This window comes from Scheffersomyces amazonensis (genome assembly GCF_036850825.1).
Source record: "Scheffersomyces amazonensis strain UFMG-HMD-26.3 chromosome Unknown RJT21scaffold_2, whole genome shotgun sequence".
NCBI classification, from domain to species: Eukaryota; Fungi; Ascomycota; class Pichiomycetes; order Serinales; family Debaryomycetaceae; genus Scheffersomyces; species Scheffersomyces amazonensis.
This window is the reverse complement of record NW_027042742.1, coordinates 425812-446806: the sequence shown is the minus strand read 5'-3', so window position 1 is coordinate 446806 and position 20995 is coordinate 425812. Positions and strand designations below refer to the sequence as shown.

Sequence of the window (20995 nt, the reverse complement as noted above, 5' to 3'; positions counted from 1 at the left end):
TTTTAGTATGTGTGCTTATGTAATCACCATAAACAATAAATTTAACTATACGATCCTAGACGAGTATTATAAATATATATATAAATATAAATAGGCATCTAAATAAGTATATTATAAGTATATAAGTATATAAGTATAAGTATGCTAATTATCAACTTTTCTTTTTTTATAAGCTGGCTCAATTTCTTCATCTATCAATTCGATCTCATCACCATCATCAATGATAATAGTGTCTCCAGCATTGATTTCTTCCATAGAATAATCCTCTTTATCTTCTTCATCATCTTCATCTTCTTCTTCCTTTTCGAAAATCTTTTTACCAAGCTTAATATCAGGCAATTCTGTAGGTTGATCTTTCTTGACAGTTATGTATAGTTCAAGATTCTCAAATACATCATCATCATCTTGAATAAGGATAAGTTCTCCATCTTTGAATCCATTAATATTGGATAAAATTGTATCAAGATTATCATTGAAATCTACATCGTATATCAATTTGGATTGACCTAATGAAATCGATAAGCCTTCTTCTTCATAACCATACATATCAATTAAACTATTAACCAACCAGCTCAAGCTTTTTGATTTAAGATCATTTTCATTAATTTCTAATACTCCTCTGGATATCGATGAACTGGCACATTTTGGATTTGGTTCTGAAAGTAAAGCAGATGTAATATATTTATTAGGTCTGATACTTATATACACAGTCCTAGAATCTTCCATTAAACTTGAATAATTTTGGCCAATGGATTTAGGGTCATGCTTGAAATAACTGGTACCTCCTAAACATGAAAATCCTGAAATAATGGCATTGGTTGTTGCAATTGCAGGAATTATATTACCAGCAATTTGTTTAATATCAAATTTTGATTTAGTTTCAATATGAAAAATAGATGATCTTAAATTTGCTGATGATACAACAAAATCAAGTGTATCTTCATCATCTTTATCAAATGTAATAAATGGTTCTCCTCCATTTATTCTTGTTTGTAATGCTACACTTGATTTATACAACACATACAAGTTTTCTAATACAGACCATACCTTAGTTTCATTCTTTAAAATAGATTCACTTAAAGGATTATTTACAAGTTCTTCTAATTGCAGTTTATATTCATCATATGGTAAGGGAATTGGTTTGGTTCTAGCCTTCCATAATGTTTCAATAAGTAATAATCTTTCAATATCAACTTTGAATATTTTCTCTATAAGTTCATTAATAAATCCATTTGAATCTTTGGAATTTATCAGATTTCTTAGTTCGATTAATTCATTAGCTTCTTTAGCTAAATTAGCTTGTTCTTCTTTATCATCAGTTTCTCCTGCAATCTTTTCTGCATCATTTACTCCTACTTGATCTGCTTCATCAAATAATTGATGGAATAAAAACTCTTTGGCCCACGTTATACAATGAACAGGTGAAGAAGGGGTTGATCTGATAGTACAAACTGGATATGTTTTAGGAGTTTCTTTAGCTTGACAATCAAAGCATTCACTATAATAAGGAAAGATAGGTTGAATTTGTCCTTCAAATCCGGTAGTTCCACTTTCCATTAATGGTTTTTTTAAGAATAAACACATCTTATTTACATGACGTCTTGCTTCAAGATTATCTAATGCATTAAATATATAATCAAATTGATTCCACCAATGAATTGGAAATTGTTTACTATCCATAATATTACCATGATGAGGAATTAATTTTGTATTAAGATAATTAAATGATTGAACTGCATTAGCAACTGTTAATGATTTTGATTTATCTATATCTGTTCTTCTAAATAAAAATTGTCTATTTAAATTTGAAAGTGTTATAGTATCTAAATCTACTATATGAATTTGTCCGTATCCAGTTAATACTAAATCTTTTAATAATTCACACCCAATTCCTCCTGCTCCTACCATTAAAACTTTGGAATTCCTAACTCTTTCATACTGATCTCCTCCTAAGATCTTTTTTAAATATGTATCTTTTGCCATGGCTAGTTATTCTATAGGATTGATCATATATATATAGAAGCTTAGGGGAGATTTTTCAATATCGTTATATAGGGACGACATTATGGAGAGCTGCGACATTATGCATGAGTACCATATAGACATTTCTGTTTTCTACTACAATTTCAATTCAATTAATATGATATTTAATAGTATACATTAAAGCTAATTCTTAAAATTATACAAGTTTTATACGCTTGTGAATAAAGTCCATACCCCCTTTAAGTATCCAACGATTTCATCACCCCCTAATTTGGATTCACCATATAATCTATCAACAAAACTAATTGGAACTTCACCAATTCTAAATCCTAAAGATCTTGCTCTAACCATCATTTCCATTTGGAAAACATAACCCTTTGATTTTGTTTCATCAATAATTTTGGCTAATACATCCTTTTTATATAATCTAAATGAACCAGTTAAATCAGAAACATTTGGTCTTAATACTGTGGCAGCTAAAAAGTTAGCACCTCTAGAAACTAATTTTCTCTTTAAATCCCAACCAAATACTCCTCCATCACCTGCATATCTTGTTCCAGTTACAATATCAAAATCTTGAGATTTTTGTTTGGCAATAAATTCGGGAATTGCTTCAGGATGATGAGAGAAATCGGCATCCATAATAATTACAAAATTACCAGTAACAAATTGTAATCCATGAACATAAGCTGTACCTAAACCTAATTTCCCAGCTCTTGCTCTTAATTGAATATGATCTTTACCAAAAATATCAATTAATTTCTTAGCTACATCTTGAGTTCCATCAGGTGAAGCATCATCAACAATAATTACTTCCCAATTAATCTTATGTTGTTCAAAGGTTTTAGACAATAAATATATGAGAATTGGTAAGTTTCTCCTCTCATTATATGTGGGCAATATAATAGAATATTTGTCGGTAGTCATTTTGCTTGTGAATAACTTATTTAGTATAATATATTGAAATTTCAATTTCAATTACAATTCTTGATAAATTGTTTTGGTGGGTACGTGTCGTAAACTGATGTGACTGCATATACCACACGATAAATTTATATTGGTGCGCATAGTGTCATAGTGCTAATATCACTATAGTCTTAACTATCACCTATATGATTACATTTTATTAGATTTTACACTATATAATAGTTAGATTAACATATACCGTTGCTGTGAAATAGCAATAGAAAACAAATTAAGAAAATTAACATAACATAAATAATCGTAAAATGTTAAGACAGTAGACCTTTCCTTCCTTCCTTTCTTTCTCTCTCTCTTTTTAAAAGCAATTCTCTCTCTCCCCTATTTTTATAAACAGACTCCCCACACTCTTAGCAGTCGTATGACTATCAATTATTAGTAACAAAGTGAACACTTAACAAAAACTCTTAACAAAAACAAAAACAAAAACAAATACAAATACAAATTATATATACAAAAATTGAATGAATGTCCGAGACATAATGACTAAAACAATGGCAATGACATTAATATGACTGATCGTCCGAAAGAAATGAATTAGTGATTTAAACTTAATGAATTTACTTGACTGGTTAACACGTTGAAAGCCGCATTGGTGTTCTTATTACCAGCAGCATTAGGATTGGAATCCAATGGAAGAGAATTTGAGGTGGCCGGGTTTTGCTTGTTGTAGTTTAAGTATTGGCCCTGCTGTTGTTGGTTATTATGTTGGTGTTGCTGATGTTGTTGTTGGTGGTGCTGTTGTTGTTGATGTTGATGATGTTGTTGTTGATGATATTGATTAGAAGCATATCCTGTGGTAGGATATAATCCAGGTGAATTATTTACGGAGTTAGAATATTTGTTCAAATTTTGGAGATAAGATTGTTGTTGTAAAGGTTGTGGAGTACCATTACCACTCCCCCTCAAACTCGAACTTCCGTTATAATTAGATTGGTGTTGTTGATAATGTTGTTGTCCAAGAATAGACTTTCCACCGGAATTATTACTACTAGTGGAGTATTGCGTGCTAGTGGTTGAACCCAAAGAATTGTTTCTTGATTGTTGTCTAGGTGGTTGTTGCAAGTATTGCCCAGCATGATGAGGTTGAGGTTGTTGTAAACTACTCAAGAGTCCATTACTTAAATTTAAAGGTTGACCACTGGCAGTAGCAGCAGCAATAGCAGCAGCAGTTGAATTAACTGAGTGAATGTTATTGGCAGATGCGGCTGCGGCAGCAGCTGCTGCAGCTGCAGAAGAAGCATTACCTGCATTATTATTATTCTGTAAACTAGCAGGCTTATTGGCTCCACATTTCAAACAGCATAAGTTTTTGGCAAAGTTATGGTATGTACAGTATTCACACTTCCAATCACCGGCTCTGAAAGGAACGTTATTGCTATTGTAATGCATACGATTGTGATTATTGTTATTATTAAGATTACCGTTATTGTTGGAGGAACCATTATTGTTATTATTATTGTTATTATTGTAGTTCAAATTGTTATGGTAATTCTGTTGTTGTTGTTGCTGTTGTTGTGGTTGTTGTTGATGTTGCTGTTGTGATTGGCTATGATCGGGAAGATGTCCATTTGAGCCATTATAGACGTTAAGATTTGAATTATAAGAATTTATATTGTTATTGATCGAATTAGAATTATTATTCGAGTTAGAAAGTATAGCAGCAGCGTTAATAACTGCTGAATTCATGGCAATTTTATCGGTAGAACCATTACGACGACTACTTGATGGAGTTAAATTTCCACCTGAATTATTACTATTTTGAGCAGGATTCGAATATATTGATTCTTGAATAGCAACTGCTGATGAAGCAGGAAATGAACATCTGAAACAATGAGTTCTTCTTTGAAAGTTGGAAAATCCACATGATGGACAAGTCCAATCACCTGGTCTTGGTCTATTTTTTGAAGGTGGGAAAGGAGTTAAGAGATCACTGGCTTTATCTAATACTTTAGTTGAAGAAGGTTGAACTTCAATTGGTCTATCATTGAAAACTTTCCCATTCATAGAAAGTGATTCTGTAGCTTCTTCATGAGTAGAAAAAACTGCAAATCCAGAAATACCATTGGATTTTGGTTTGGAAGACTCTAAATTTTTAATAGTCCAAAATGCTATTGGTCTACCTCCATATTGAGTAAACCAGGATTCCAATTCTGATTGAGTAGTATCATTAGAAAGATTAGATAAATATAAGATTTTGGAACGTTCCGAAAGAAAAATCTTAATATCTTGTTCAAAGTCATAAGGTTTGGTTAATACATTAGGATATTCTTCAATAGGTAACGATTTTTTGATTAACTGAGTCAATATCTTTGCGTAAATGCTTGTGAGAAGGGCAGATTTGGATGAAGATAAGTTAGAAAGTAATTCAAGTGTTTGGTTGGTTGCACTATCAGAATTGGTTTCAGTGGTGGGAGAGGTATTATTATTGGCAGTTGAGTTTAATTCTTCAATTTCAGCCTGACTTATATCCACTTGTAAGGCCGTAATAATATTAACCAAAGAAGAACTAGGATAACTCAAAGATTCAGGATGAGATACTTGCCATTTTGAATATTCTGCATTCAAATCAAATACTTTAGGCATTTGGAGATATGAAGGTAATACAATAGATTTATCTCTTGCTTCTCTTGGTAATTGAATTTTAAACGATTTCAAATCCATAGTTACAAATATAAATGATTTATTATTATTAATTAAATTTACTTGAACATACTCATCAAAAGTTTGGATTGCATCTTTAAAAGTTCCCGCATTTCTAACATGTTCCCAAGTTAATTTATGTAATTGTGAACAATATGGAGTTATGGGAGTATTGACTGGTCTTACTAAAATTGAATTTTTATGCAATAGTTCTGTGGTTGAGGCATCAACGGTTGACCAAGAGAATTCTATTATCTCAGTAGAATCCTTAGTGACATAAGTATTGGATTCGTCACAAGTCGTAGCGATATTAACTACAATATAAACATCAGTCATGTTAAATATTAGTAGTTTTTTAAACAAAAGAATGGCACTTCAAGTGAAGTAGAAAAGTAGGAAATAGACAAAAAAGTTGAGTCACCACAAATTATGATATGAAAAGTTATGGCTGGCCTTACCCCAGTAGTTGAACAGTATAGATCGATAGTCACTAGGATGAAAGTGAAGTCGACTAATGTGAATAAGGTGAAGGGTTCTAGAATAGGTGGTTGGTTTCGGTATTGTTACAAGCGAGTAGCTTCTCTTCCACTGCGTTACTTTGTTTTCGGCGAATGTCCTTAACTATCCATATCAGGAAGTAAGTTTTTCTTCCTTATAGGTTTTTTTTCACTTGTCGTCGAGTGGGTCAAAAAAAAAATATGTATGAAAAAAGGAAAGAAATAAAAAAATAATTAGATGTAAAAATTAGCACAATAAATAATAGTAAGAGAATAAAAAAATAAAAGTCAAAACAGTAAGAAAATAATAAAGCCTAAACTATGAAAATATTAGTGAGAAATTATTAGTGAGGATTTTTACTAAGGTTTTAGGGAGAATTGATTTTCTGCATCCCTATACGATCGTTAAAACCTTTGAAACACCCAATAAACCACTCTAAAGTACTGGAGTATCTTGCGTCTTTCCCGTAATGTAAGCACTTATGTAAATTCTCTTAGTTCTGTCTGCTATAAGGCAAGTGTTACATCGTAGACGAGAAACTGTAGCGCGTCATGTACACAAACAAATGTTCTGCTAGAGTCACTAAATCATGGATAACGTCAACTATAATCTACGCACCACAGACTTATCGTACAACTATTCTCAATACAGTTAGACCTTTTCTTGAAGGTGTACTGTATCTGACTTGTTGTGACTCGTCTACTTTATTGTCATTTGTTTAAGTAACTTTGAACTTTTGCAGTAATTACTCATCTCAATTTTAGGTTGCGTTCCAGAATAAAGTCATTTGCGCATTTCAGGGTATCTTCGAATATCTCACCACTTACACACTTTAGCACATCATCACAAATCCTCTAATTGATACAAGTTAGTCAGTTACCAGTCATGTCATTTTCATCACTCGATGAATACGATGATGATCCATTGAATAAGATGAGAGGTCAACAACGAGTGTTTACAACTCAATTGACCATTTGTCTATTCATAGGGATCTCATCCTTCTTCCTATTCTGTATCCTAAGACATAGATGGCCTCATATCTATGCTGTCAGAACATTAAGAAAATCTTATAATAGTCCTCCTATAAAACCTTTACCTAAGAGTTATTTTGGTTGGTTACTAGTCATTTTCTCCATCACTGATGAAGAATTATTAAATTATTCAGGATTGGATGCCTACGTATATCTTGAATTCTTTAGAATGGGAATCACCATATTTCTGATCTTATCGGTATTGGCCATTGGTATTCTTAGTCCAATTCGTTATTACTTCACAGGAAATTATGATAAAGATGATATTAGTTGGATTTTAATTCGTTCACTAGCGCATTACACAAGATTTGATGATGAACCAGGAGTACCACCTGATTTTAGTGATGATTTCCCTCAATTCATGTGGGTATATCCTATATTCACTTATTTATTTTCTTTCATCATTTATTATTATTTATATAATTATACTACGAAAGTATTAAGAGTTAGGCAAAAGTATTTAGCATCTCAAAATTCAATTACTGATAGAACTATACGATTAGATGGTATCCCAAAGAAATTATTATCTGCTGATAAATTAAAACAGTTTGTTGAAAATTTACAAATAGGGAAAGTATCAGACATAAAGTTGCTTTATGATTGGACTCCTTTAGAGAAGTTATTTGAAAGAAGAGAAAAGATTATATCCTCATTAGAAAGGTATTATTCAACAAAGTATAATTTAACTATTGATATTTATAATCAAGATAAAATACCTTCTGTTTTACCTGATCTTGAAAATATCAAGGAGAACGTAGATACTATCAAGATTGATAAACAAATCAAAATCTTATCTCAAGAATTAATTCAAGTCGATAACTCTATTAAAAAACTTCAGCATAATCAAGATGATCCTTCGTTTAAAAGAATTAATAGCGCTTTTATTACAATGGAATCAGTTGCATCTGCTCAAATGGCTTCACAAACATTACTTGATCCTCGAGTGTATAAGTTAATGGTCAGTCTAGCTCCAGCTCCAAAAGATATACAATGGAATAATTTTAGATTAACCAATTTTCAAAGAATTCTTACATCATATTCCGTTACCATAATTATAATTCTAAGTTATGCTTTCATTATATTTTTGGTTGTTCCATTAGCTTCATTATTAGAAATTAAAACAATCACTAAATTTTGGCCTGCATTAGGTAAGTTAATTAGTACTTCCAAATGGTTAACCACATTTGTCACCGGTATTTTACCACCATTATTGTTTTCGGCATTAAGTGTCCTGACTCCTTTCTTTTATAAATATTTATCTCAAAACCAAGGATATTTTTCAAATAGTGAAATCGAATTGTCGACGCTTTCGAAGAATTTTTTTTATAATTTCTTCGTATTATTTCTTGTCTTCGTCATTACCGGAACTATTTGGGATTATTTGTCCTACATAAGTGACACAACAAAAATTGCATATAAACTTGCATCATCGTTAAAGAACAAATCATTGTTTTATGTGGATTTGATCTTATTGCAGGGGTTGGCTATGTTCCCCGTAAAGTTATTACAAATTAGTGATTTTGTAGTCTTGAATGTCATTGGGAAATTATTTTTAATCAAAAATATGTTTTTGAGAACCCCAAGAGACTACAGAGCTTATTATTTCACACCGCAAATTTTTGATTTTGGAATTCACTTACCACAACATATCTTAATATTTATTATTATCCTCATTTATTCAGTATTGTCAACAAAAATAGTTACCAGTGGTTTAGTTTATTTTATTTTAGGTTACTTTGTTTACAAATATCAATTGGTTTATAATTTTGTTCATCCACCTCATTCAACTGGTAAAGTATGGCCTATGATATTTAGAAGAATTTTATTGGGGCTAATTATTTTTCAATTGTTTATGTGCGGGACTATGGCCCTCGAAAGTGCAATTTTATTATCTGCATTATGCGCTCCATTAATTATTGTTACTGGACTAGTTTTATGGAACTTTGAAAAGTATTATGTTCCATTAAGCACATTTATTGCTCTTAGAGCAATTCAGAACCCCTTTAACTTTGATAAAGAATTTGACGATGAAAGATCATCCCTGCTGGAACAACCGAGTAGAAGTGAGACGCCTCAAGAATATGACACAGATGATTCGATTGACGATGAAAATGCAAATCCTCAATCTCCTGGTAATGTATCTGTAACATTGGATGAATCGTCTTTCTTATTAAGTGGTGATCATTCCATTTATAATCAGAATTCTGCCCTAACGAGACGAAGATCAACTATTGATGAGGAAAGGGAAAAATCTTCTGATTACACATATCCATATTTACTTGACCCTTTACATGGACCATGGGTAGGGTTTGAAGGTGATATTATTTCCATGGTCACGTATAATCATTATAATTTATCTGATCTAAATCTTGAAGACGGTGATTTTTCGATAATATCACAAAGAGAAGAAGAAACTATAATCCGAAAACGTTTACGCGTCAATGAGTGGGAATGAATGTATAGATGATATAGTTAATGAAAAGTTAGAATTAAGAAGATTCAGTAGAATATGAGACGATTCTTTAGACGGATTTTTGCAGTACATTTTTTGTCTCGTCTATTCGCCGCGGTTCGGTTAATTTTTTTCTAAGCTGCGAATATCTCGGCTAAGTTTCATACATAAGCCTCTGCAGCTGCTGTTGGCTGCAATATGGCAGCTCAACTTTCTTATAAAAATTTTTATTAATCAGATATTATATTAAATTTAGAATAGTATTTATTGATAAATCGTTTTATACACCAAAGAAAAATATATCGAATGTACGGAATGAAAAATAAAGCAAAAATCACGATGAGAAAAGTTTTAAAAGTAAAGAAATAAATAGAATATATGAGTTGAAATGAGGAAATGAATAGATCGTGGTTTCGAGTCGGTTTCATTCAAGAATTAAAATTATGTATATATAAGAGTGAAAAACAATTATTTTTGACTTAATCGATTTTTTTTTGATTTTGATTTTGATTTTGATTTTGATTTTGATTTTGATTTGAATTTGAATTTGATATATCGAAGCAGATCCTATGGGTGATATTTTTCATACAAAAAAACTAACTACGAGAAGTAATTAACTTTTGGTAAGTATGACTGCTCGGGTTGAACTCTCTGGAATTGATCGTTGAAGTCAGACTTTATTTTATTCTTTTGGTGTTTGAATGCAGCTTGGTTTTGCTTTCTAACTGTGGATAACTCCTCCAATTTTTCCTTCCTTAGTTGTTTATCTGTTACATAATCAGGTTTGTCCTTACTATAATCACAATGAATACCAAATTTCAAACAACTACTACAGTTTGGTCTGACTTCATCACACTTAAGATGCTTGATACGACAAATCCAGCAACCATTCTTTGATCTCGGCAACAATCTTCTTCTAGTATATTTTTTGGGTTTGGCCTCTGCATCATTTTGATCTTCACTGCTTAGACTATTGACACTTTCCTTACTTGAATTTTTTGACTTATCCTTCATTATAAGTGAATCTTTCAGAACCATTCTTTTAATATGTTTCTTTGATTTCTTTAAAGAGATTTCATTCAAGTTGGGGTATGTTTTACGTCTTGGGGTATTTGTTGCAGTAGAAAGTGACGATGCATTAACACTTGAAGTATCTGAATTTCTTACAATTGATGAAGTTGTAGAAGAATCTGAATTATGACGGAATAAATTCATTGGTGGATATGCACTATTGGACGACGTCGTAGATGAATTTGATTGGTTTGAAAAAGAGCGTAAAGATGGATTACTTATATTGATATCTAAGCCTCTATACTTATTTGTTAAAGGTGATATCTTGGGTGATGATTCTTTCATTGGAGTACTAGTGGAAAGGTTTGATGCAGAGCCGGCTAGATGGGTGTGAATTATTAGATTCTTCTTGCTATTAATAGATGAATTAATTCTTGATAATGATGGTTTCTTGGATACCTTATGAAAAGAATTATTTGTAGAGTTATTTGAATAATGAGGAGTTTGAATTCTTAAACCATGATCTTCAAATGTTCCCAGAGGTGGATAATTTGGGTTGGCTGCAACTGTAGAGTTTGGCGTGAAACTCGAATCTGAAAATGTTGGTGTATAAACATCACTAAGTGTAGGCGTATAAGGGAATTGAGATAATTCTGCAGATGGTGGTTGATTTGAATATGTCATATTGTTTGTATCATTAAAACTACCAAGAACGTTGCTATTGTTCATCACATGAGTATTATTTGTTAAATTATTTGAATTCGAATTAAGTGTTGTATTGTTATTGCTGTAGATTATTGAATCAGGTATGGAATCAAATGAAGGATTGCCAACATCAAATTCTGTCAAATTATACATTAGCTCAGCAGAAGTATTATCTGGAACTGTAGGCTCTAGTAAATCGGAAGAAGATTCAATTTGTAACTTGAATATAGAATTTCCACCAATATTAATATTATTATTCATGAGTTTGTTATGGTTGCTATGTAATGGCAAGGATTGCAGGGAATTAATCATATTTACATGAGAAAAGAATGAATAATTTGTCGTGTTTGTCTGTAGTTCTTCTTCATCGTGGAGTAAGATATGGCTCGAAGTATCACTAGTAGCGACACTTGGATAGTATTTGGTTGTATTGTTGTTGGCCAAAGAAGTTCCACTAGTTGGTGAATATCCATAGGAAGAATTGGAGTTATTCAGGTAAGAGGGACTAGCAGTACTTTTGTTTATTGAAATAGGGGGTGGAGGTAAAGGATTAAACTGTCCAAGATTTTCAAATTGATATAGGTCTTGATCATTGACATCAAGCTGGGAGAAATGATTATTCGAAGACAACTGTTGCTGTTGATTTTGGTTGGTATGCTGATGTTGAAGAATAGTCAGCAGTTGTTGTTGTTGTTGGTTAAGATATTGATGTTGTAGCTGTTGTTGAGCCAGTTGTTGATGCAAATCTAGTTGACTATTTTGAGGAAATAAATGTTGTTGGCTCTTTACAGGAATTTGTTCAAATTTTTGATTTGGAACTATTGGGGAAGAAGTAATCATGGAGCTATTCAATCTTATAGTATCTTCGTTATCGAACGTTGCAGAACTTGGTGTATCTGTAGAAGTTCTAACGGTATACATTATCTTTGTTTGACTTTATGATACCAATACTTGTTTGAATTGGGAAATAATTTTTTAACTTTGGAATGAACCTTAGAAATCAAACTCAAAAACAAACAAAGAAAGTATAAAAGAAAATAAAAATTAAAATAAAATAGATCTAATGATTTATTGATTTCCTAAATTGAACAATAAATTCTTACTATGGAATGATTATTAAATAAAGTAGTTTGAATAGTTTGATCTGTGTATCATATATAGGCAGGTGTTATTAATGGAGTTGTCAAATTTGTGATCCTGGTACTTTGTTACAACTATATCTTTTTTTAACAACTAGAACAATCAATATATTTATTTTTGTGGGGATCAGGACCAAACGAGCTGTAAGCTTTAAAAAATATGTGAGAAAAACAAAAAAAAAATACGTTTAGCGATCTCGCGAGTATGCCGGAACTTAAAATTTATTGGGTGATAACAAAGCAATAAAAATATGACCACGAAGCAAAATGAATAATGAGATGAATTGGATAATCAGTTAAATTATTATGAAACAACTTATTTCCAGTATATACCAGTGGAAAGACCAGAGTGTTTTCTTTGCTCTCACCTTATCAAGATTGGTGCCTTAAAATTATGTGCCAAAACCACAAAATTGGTACACAAAAAGTACTAATAATGGATAAAAAAATACAGCCGCAAAAAAAGTATTTTGGCCTACTATAATATAAATTATTTTGTTGTCTTGATTAGGTAATCCGAAACGTAAAAAAATTGAATTTTTCAAAGCCAGCTAATAATAGGGTTTAACTTGGGGCCCAGGGAAGGAAAGCTGAAGTTTGAAACTTCTTTGTTAAGAATGAAAAATATGGAAAATAACTAATTGGATATAAATGAAAGACTAAAGTAGTTTATTGGTCTTCAATTAATGAATATGTAATGAATGTGTTTCCATATATTGTGAAGAAGTGAATGACAATATGGATTAAATTGATTCGTGTCTAAAAGGCACTGCTTTAGAATGGCCTAATAAACACAACTGTGCGTACCAATGGAATTGACTCTTTAATTGATAATATAAAGAGTGTTTGTAAATTTGATGGAAGTGATAATTGCTCTTGGTCTATCTCGCAATGTAAGAATGATAGATCTAAATGAGAAATGAAACAAGTTAATCCGAATAATCAATGGGAAAGTATTTTAGTATGAAAGAATGAACTCCAATGATTAGCCCAGTTGACTTTGACTTTGACTTTAAGGTAATAAAACTCGAATCTCTATTTACCTCTAACACTAAAAGAATACCCACGCCCAAAGTGGTATTAAAGCTCTCTAGATGGTAAATAGGAAAAGGCCGATCTATTAATCGTTGAGTATCGTTAAGGTAATCTGCACCTTAAGATTAAACTAAAGAGAAAGTGAAGAATTGAAATTGATTTGGAAATTAAAGAAAACTAAATGGTATTCAACGAAAGAAAAGGTGATACCCAATTGTAAAAATAATATTCTTCCTTCTTTCCCACCCACTTTACAAGTCAAACGATATACAGGGAATACAATTCCCAATCCACAATATATTGATAATATAAAAATAATATAATACTTTCAAAGAGGTACAAAAATTTGAAAAACTCAAAATTGAGAAAAAAAAATATTTAAATAAAAAAAATAAATATAATAATAAGACTAAAAAAGAAATTCTAATAGGAGATTATGTAGGCGGAAAATATTTTGAAAAATTTTCCCCCATTGTAATCATACAATTACAACAAATTACTATATCAATATATTTAGAAAAATAGGAGCATTCATGGAGAATATTTTGGATGATATTTGAAGATTATCCCAACTCTTTCTCTCTTGTTCATATAGTATAGTTTTGTAATCGCCTCTACTAAGTAATTTTGAGCATATGGTTAAGTGTTTGGATTAGTTTTATTCCCACTAACTTTTATTTATTCATACAAGTATGGTTCTTCCACATGAGGACCTCTTAACTGGTTACAAACATTAGCTTCTGTACTAATAAAAGGATTATACTTGATTAGGGTACAGGTGTATAATAAATTACGAAGTTAAAATTAAAAAAAAAAAAAAAGTCAATTAAAAAAAAAAACCTAAACGATAATGTATGGCATTTATCTAAAAGATGAAGCCAAGCAGGGAAATGATTATTATTCACTAAACTAAATAACATATGCAAATTTGAGCCCATAAGTTATGAAAGCAGAATTGCAAGCACACAAAGAGAGACAATATCCTATCTCACAAAAGGAAAACTGGTAAAAACAAAAAAATTAAATGTTATCTAACTGAATTGGAAAACCATTATTTTCCATGTTGATTACTTCTTTGTATGTTTAGAGAGAAAGAGAACAATTTCATTATCCGACATTTAACATAATAATGCGCATACTTATTGTTCAGAGAGATGTAATGGTATTATCAATTCCTGCTCTTTTTCCGGTAATGGGTAGCAAAGATTTTACTACTGGAATGTAAATATAACATATGGTTGTTGAATGCATATAATAATGACAGTAGATAATTTACTTAATTTACCAAGCAAAAATGATCAAGCGAGCAAATGATTGTAAAAGTAAAGCTCTGTATAATGCTTTCAAGCGACAATTGCAAAAATCATGGCCTGCATGGTTTGTTCAATTCATTAATTAAATTAATGAAACGGTTTTAATAGTGTTAAAGATAGATTCCTATTAGTGTTCCAGTGCAGCAATTTTTTCTTGGAAATCAGGGGATTAGTGCACCAAAGTAATATTAGGGGTTTATTCCCCGACTTGCCTAATGGAAAATTTTAGGTTTTAGCTTCGGTCTTCCAGTTAACACTTATGAAACGATTAATATTGAACAAACCCGCTGTAAAATATTTTATTTCTTGCGACATCACTAATTTGTTCCCTGGAAAATTCATGGGCAGATATTATTGATTTGGACATTTAATGTGGACCCTATTGAAATTTAAATAATTCCAATTATGGCAATATTTTTGAAAAGCTTAACCATTTTTGCAGCGGTGTTGTCTTCAAAACACATAAACAAAATGCCTTTCTTAACGATTGACAAAACCTATAAGCATATATTTTATTATGTATTGTCTTATTCGAACTCTAAGTTGCACGATTAATCTCGTAATTAAAATATCATCCACTTATATGGCTCTTATCACTAGGCTAAATAAATTATCGGTATCAATTACTATGATTAGATAAGTACCGCTAAAATTTTATTGGGTATGCGAAGTGTTGATGCTTTTGGGCAAGTTTGTTTGTTTAGTGTTAGCAAGTGATGTGCAGCTTGGCCGGAAAAGCTGCTTGATTTACCCCTGGCGTCTTGAAATCAGATTTAGAAAAATCTTTACTTCAAGGCAATGGGACATTAAAAGAAATCTCGCTTCATAGGTTTTAATACAGAACAATTGATTTCTATGGTTAAATTAATTATGTCCCTGTTATATGTTAGATTTCATCTTTTCAATTGATCCAGGCGTGAAAAATGGTATACTTTGAAGAGCCAAATATCAGACAACGCCTGTTTCTCTGCAACTTTTAGCGATCTGCAATTATAGTTGGCCAAAAAAAAAGATTACAAGCGTAAAATAATATTACTAAAACAAAAAATAAAACAATTGACGGTTTAAAGAAAATTCAAAACCGTTGGCTTGGCTCGCCGAATAAAATTTACTCTACTGGCACGACTTACCTGAATAAAACTTATGGAATTACAATACTATTATTGTAAAAAGGGACAATCCTGTAATTAGATTTATAACTAGCATAAGTCTTCGTAATTAAACATAAAACAGCAAGAATAGTCGCAGTCAATGCTGCCTATGCATTGCTTGTCTTCTCATTTTTAAAAAAGTAAACATTAACTCATCTATATTCTTAATGAGGAGATGCAAAATTTTTCCTTTAGGATATACCGCCATTCGTTATTATTTGCCTTAGAAATGAATATGAACGGCATGCTGTTTGAGAATTCTCCGTCTTTGGAAAATACTCATTAAATCGCCTTAATTACCTTGGAACACAAGAGCTGCAATTAAAGTTATAAACAACCTACTTCTTGGTAGGGCATTATTTATTCTCAATAGTGCTTTCTGACAAACATCAGTGGGTAACCTTTCAACATCGATTTGCTAGAGTCATGGTCAAGTGTTTTTATTCCTCGGATTATTCACGCATTTATCTTTTGACGATACTTAAGTATGCATTGATAGTTGCATAAAATTCTCGATCATGTACTGTTTGGAGGCAAAATAATAATAAGACTCTTACATAGACCAAACTCATTTTCAATTGCGTTAATAAATTATTGCGTTCTCCTACAATTGGTTTTAGGTTTTCACTAGTTCTTTGGTTGTTGCAACCTCTTATTAATTAGTCCAAACTAGGACTGCAAGAAGACGTTTTTTTCTTGTTCGGTGTAATTACTGACGATTCCTTTCCCACAATTTTTGCCCCTATTCTGTTTTGTGAGATGAAAGTGGAAAACCCGCTTCATTGTTTCTATTGTTCCTTTTATAACCGTTTTATTGTTAATTATATAATGTTTTTTTATGTATTTTCATTTATACAACGAGGACTAGATATACAATGGCAAGCCAGCTGATTAAAGGTCTTTATAATGGCTTATTTATAAAGACTCAATTGACTCAATAGGCTAAATTACAAGATTGGCCATTTACGGAAACATCGAAACAATAAAGAAAACACTGCGATAGATTGCAAAGAAATTTAATAAGCATTTTTAAAGTTTGATAATTTCAACGATATTTAAATTCTTGTGGTATAGATTAAATTGGAATGAGAAAAATTGGTTTCCAAATAATTGTCTCCAAAAGATTCAAATTGAGGAAACTTAAATTAATACCGAGGAGGTTTAGTACTTGGTTTACAAAGTTATTCAATTTTACAACCTATAAGGGTAATTTTTCTCAAAGACAATATTGGAGTAATTTTATTGTTATGTAAGAATTGAAAAATTACTACTATTCTTAGTTATTTTTATATCAAAATATTGAAGTAAATCTTCCATTTAAGAAATATAGAAGCTTAAATTTATTTTATTAGATTGGAGGGGTCGTGTGCTTTGGCTATACGTAAAAATAAAGGCAAAAGAGTGCGTTCGAAGTATTTCCGATCACGTGTTCACTCATCAAGAAAATTTTTCCATATTCTACATTAAAAAAATTATAGCCATTACAGTTCCTTGTATGTTTGGTCTTCTTTTCTTTTTCTGATTCTTTAACATATTTACTTACTTCCGGAATACCAGCGAGACTAATATACCTCTATTTATTCTATCGCAAAAATGGCTGGAAGGAGATTAGACTAGCAAGTAGTACACCATCATTTATATAATCCAGATTTCTTAGGTTAAACTACATGTTTTTCAATTTGGATATTTGGTTCGCGTGATGGGCACAAGCAATGTAATAAAAAAAAGTTGGAATATACTTTCTTGGTATAAAAAGTAACTAATTAGTTAGTACATTTACTGTCTACGGTAACTCTTACCAATCAGGATCAAGCACTTGAGTATTTCAACGCCTTATGCGGAATACTCTATAGGCATCTAGAACCCCTATTGGTATACAACATTTCATTTTCAATAAGAATGTATAGTAGTATTATTGCCTCTAGAGATAAGCTCTTTGCCACTCCAATGGATGTACATATGTTTAGCATTGATAATGTCCGTTTTTAAAGGGAATGTTAAATGTACATTCCTAGTTGAGATTGATATTTTCAACGTGCTTAACTTCGTAAAATTTACAGTGACCCATAAATTACTTGCAGCAGATATTAAATAACTTTTTTAATAAATAAGTTAAATAAGTTTCTTAATATTGTAATTAAAAAGTATAAATCGCATAAAGAATTCAATGAATGAATTAACCACCAATCACATCATATATTTATAGTTATACCTTTGAAATCTAAAAGTCGTAAGACTTTAAAAGGAAAAAATGAGTAAAATAGTTGTCATGTTTGTCTTGTCCTGTCGTGTCGCGTCAAACCTAACGACGCGTAATTATTTTGTGAAACAATGAAACAAATATAATAAAGATTAAATTTCAGGGCGAATATTTAAGGGTAATTTCCTAATATGCTATTGCCGTAGTGAATGGGTCTTATTTTAAATTTATTGTGGTGCCTTAAGGCTACAGCCTTATGAAACAGCCCTTTCATAAAGTTTTATTTATTTATTTATTTGTTTGTTTTATTTCGTCTTTACTCTTCGTATTTTTGTAGTATATCATAACTCGTTAACTTCACTAATCGTATTATACATACATTCTTACTTAAACCAATAATGGCTAAATCGAAAATTATTGGTCCCATCATAGGACATCCGCATCTCCTAGGAGATGTAAGAAATTTGAAAATCTCTGGACCTCAACCACAACATACAATTACTTCATCAATAACAGCAAATATCATTTTAGTGGCTAAATACTCTTTCCAAGAAGAAAATAGTAATGAATTATCAATTAAAAAAGGTGATATTTTAAAACTCATAAACAGATGTGGAGATGGCTGGTTATTAGTTAAGTTTGTCGATAAACTTGTCGATCCTGGCTTAATACCTGCATTGTATGTTGATATTGCCGTTAACGATCCAATAAATCCAATTACTTTAAATTGGTTACATTCAACAGACGAAGATTACAATCATAGTACTAAATTAATTGAAGATTTTCATTATCTTCAATTTCAATTAAAGGCAGATTCAAATTCTAAACCATTAAGTATTAATAATAAGGCTTATCCTATTGCAGCTTCAATTTCAAACTTTCTGTTATTCAAAGATAGATATTGGTATAGAATTGATGTAGAATATTCTGATCATTCGAAAACTCATATTGGTAGATATTATCAAGACTTTTATCAATTACATATTAATTTAAAGAACCTATTTGATTTGAATGTTAATAATGATAAGTCTATTGATATTGAATCCTTGAAATTACCAAAGTTACCTGAACCGATGTCAAGCTATGAAGAAGAACATGATGAAGCATCTATTACATTATTATTAAAGCGTTGTAATGATTTACATTTATATGTGAACAAATTAATTCTTAATAATTATTATCAAACTTCATTTGTTTTAATTGATTGGCTAGATTTAGCAAATGATAAAGAAGGGCTCAAAGGTTTTAAAAATGACCCTATCATTGATAATCTTAGTAATGATCAAATTAATGAGAAGATTCTTCCGGGTTCAATTAATGTTGTTAAGCAATATTATGATAGAAAGTTGCATGAGCAAGTCTTTGATGAAAATAATGAAGGTGATGTTCCAAGAAGAACAAAAACCAAAAACATATATAATCATTATCAACAAGCAAAGGATTTCACAAGAAATGGTAGTATTAATAGAAGTGACTCCATCGGGGTTAATAGAAACAACTCTGTTAGTGTTGGTAGAAATAATTCTACCAGTATTAATATTAGAAAGAATTCTGTCGGTGTTAACAGAAATAATTCTACAGGCATTAATAGAAATAACTCCTCGGGATTTAATAGAACTAACTCTACAGGTATTAACAGAAATAATTCTAATTCATATGATAGAACTAATTCAAGTGAAGAATCCGAGGATAATTCACCAAATTCTAGTTTCAATACCACTGCCCCTTTAAACACAAATATGACTGCAAATACATCTTATGGATCTGGTCGTTCCACATCATCGACTTCACCAGGTAGAAGCCAATTACCTTTTTCTTCTAATGTCCCTCATCCTGTTAGAATCAATGGCGGTCCTCCAAAATTTTCAAATGGTAGTCCAGCATTGAATTATTCACCTTCACTGCAATATTCACCTCAGTTTTCACCTCAATTTTCACCTCAATTTTCTCAGCCATATGCATCAATGTCTCCTCAGATGAATCATCAGAATCCTTATAATAATCATCAATATATTAAATGTAAAATTGTTAATTTCAATGATGAAATTGTTGCAATTCGTTTAAATAAAGCTTCAATTAAATCTATTAATGACATTAAGGTATTAATAAAACAGAAAATCTATTTCACAAAATTATTTATAAAATTACCAAATTCAACTAATTACGAGAATTTAGATAATGCCAATTTTGACATTTATGAGTTTTTAAGGTTCAATGATAAGGTATACCTCAAAATTAGTTGAGTTTCATTATTATTAAGAAATGGGTCTTTGGAGCTCTGGATAGTTCAAAGAAATGCTCTCTTCAATTCACATGTTTGTTCTTACTACTCTGTTTCTACTCAATTGTAATACTTTTATTGTATACTTTTATTGTAATACTTCTATTGTTATATTCACTACTTTCTTTAATAAATATATGTAATATATTAAACATGAATTGATAAAGTCATAGGATAAGGCTATAAATTATTTTCAAGAAATTCAAATGCTATAGATTTAACAATGACAGCACTTTAACTAGCTAAACTAGTAAAAAATAACAGAAATCACTCAAGCTCTGTTATCCATCCCTGAGATCAGAACCCTTTATAATTTCATATCTCAGATTATTTTTTGGTCAACATTATTTAGTCCTTGTTTAAGTTATATTAGTTTTTTTGCAATAAAATAAATTCCGCAAACAAAGTTGGTTTATGATTAAACAGTTATGAAAATATCCCAACACCTACGATTTATCAATATAGTTAGCACAATGAAGTATCACAATATACTGATTCCAGTTCACTCAAGTGTAAGGGGTAGAAATTGAATGGATTTTACTTCTAGAACGCATGAAACATGGCGACTACAG

General features: G+C 30.9%; 6 protein-coding genes across 6 annotated transcripts; 2 read left to right on the top strand and 4 right to left on the bottom strand. All coding sequences in view use genetic code 12, as the record gives it.

Annotated features, from left to right (window-relative positions):
* Nucleotides 1–53: 53 nt before the first annotated feature.
* UBA2 (E1 ubiquitin-activating protein) lies at nucleotides 54–2094 on the bottom strand. The gene has a single exon (XM_064883663.1). The coding sequence runs from the start codon at nucleotides 1981–1983 to the stop codon at nucleotides 145–147; it is 1839 nt and encodes a 612-aa protein (XP_064739158.1). The 5' UTR covers nucleotides 1984–2094; the 3' UTR covers nucleotides 54–144.
* A 1-nt stretch (nucleotide 2095) lies between these two features.
* On the bottom strand, nucleotides 2096–2982 carry DPM1 (dolichyl-phosphate beta-D-mannosyltransferase). Its single transcript, XM_064883664.1, has one exon. The coding sequence runs from the start codon at nucleotides 2908–2910 to the stop codon at nucleotides 2191–2193; it is 720 nt and encodes a 239-aa protein (XP_064739157.1). The 5' UTR covers nucleotides 2911–2982; the 3' UTR covers nucleotides 2096–2190.
* Nucleotides 2983–3501: 519 nt separating this feature from the next.
* NRP1 (Nrp1p) lies at nucleotides 3502–6352 on the bottom strand (the record flags this gene model as incomplete). Its single annotated transcript, XM_064883231.1, has 2 exons — nucleotides 4674–6352; nucleotides 3502–4643 (listed from the first exon to the last, which is right to left on the bottom strand). The coding sequence occupies exons 1-2, from the start codon at nucleotides 5941–5943 to the stop codon at nucleotides 3502–3504; spliced, it is 2412 nt and encodes an 803-aa protein (XP_064739156.1). The 5' UTR covers nucleotides 5944–6352.
* A 415-nt stretch (nucleotides 6353–6767) lies between these two features.
* Nucleotides 6768–9705, top strand: RJT21DRAFT_19461 (uncharacterized protein). The gene has a single exon (XM_064883662.1). The coding sequence runs from the start codon at nucleotides 6991–6993 to the stop codon at nucleotides 9589–9591; it is 2601 nt and encodes an 866-aa protein (XP_064739155.1). The 5' UTR covers nucleotides 6768–6990; the 3' UTR covers nucleotides 9592–9705.
* A 483-nt stretch (nucleotides 9706–10188) lies between these two features.
* UME6 (Zn(II)2Cys6 transcription factor UME6) lies at nucleotides 10189–12225 on the bottom strand (the record flags this gene model as incomplete). Its single annotated transcript, XM_064880077.1, has 1 exon — nucleotides 10189–12225. The coding sequence occupies one exon, from the start codon at nucleotides 12223–12225 to the stop codon at nucleotides 10189–10191; it is 2037 nt and encodes a 678-aa protein (XP_064739154.1).
* Nucleotides 12226–18456: 6231 nt separating this feature from the next.
* Nucleotides 18457–20544, top strand: RJT21DRAFT_124960 (uncharacterized protein). The gene has a single exon (XM_064882806.1). The coding sequence runs from the start codon at nucleotides 18541–18543 to the stop codon at nucleotides 20383–20385; it is 1845 nt and encodes a 614-aa protein (XP_064739153.1). The 5' UTR covers nucleotides 18457–18540; the 3' UTR covers nucleotides 20386–20544.
* Nucleotides 20545–20995: the final 451 nt, after the last annotated feature.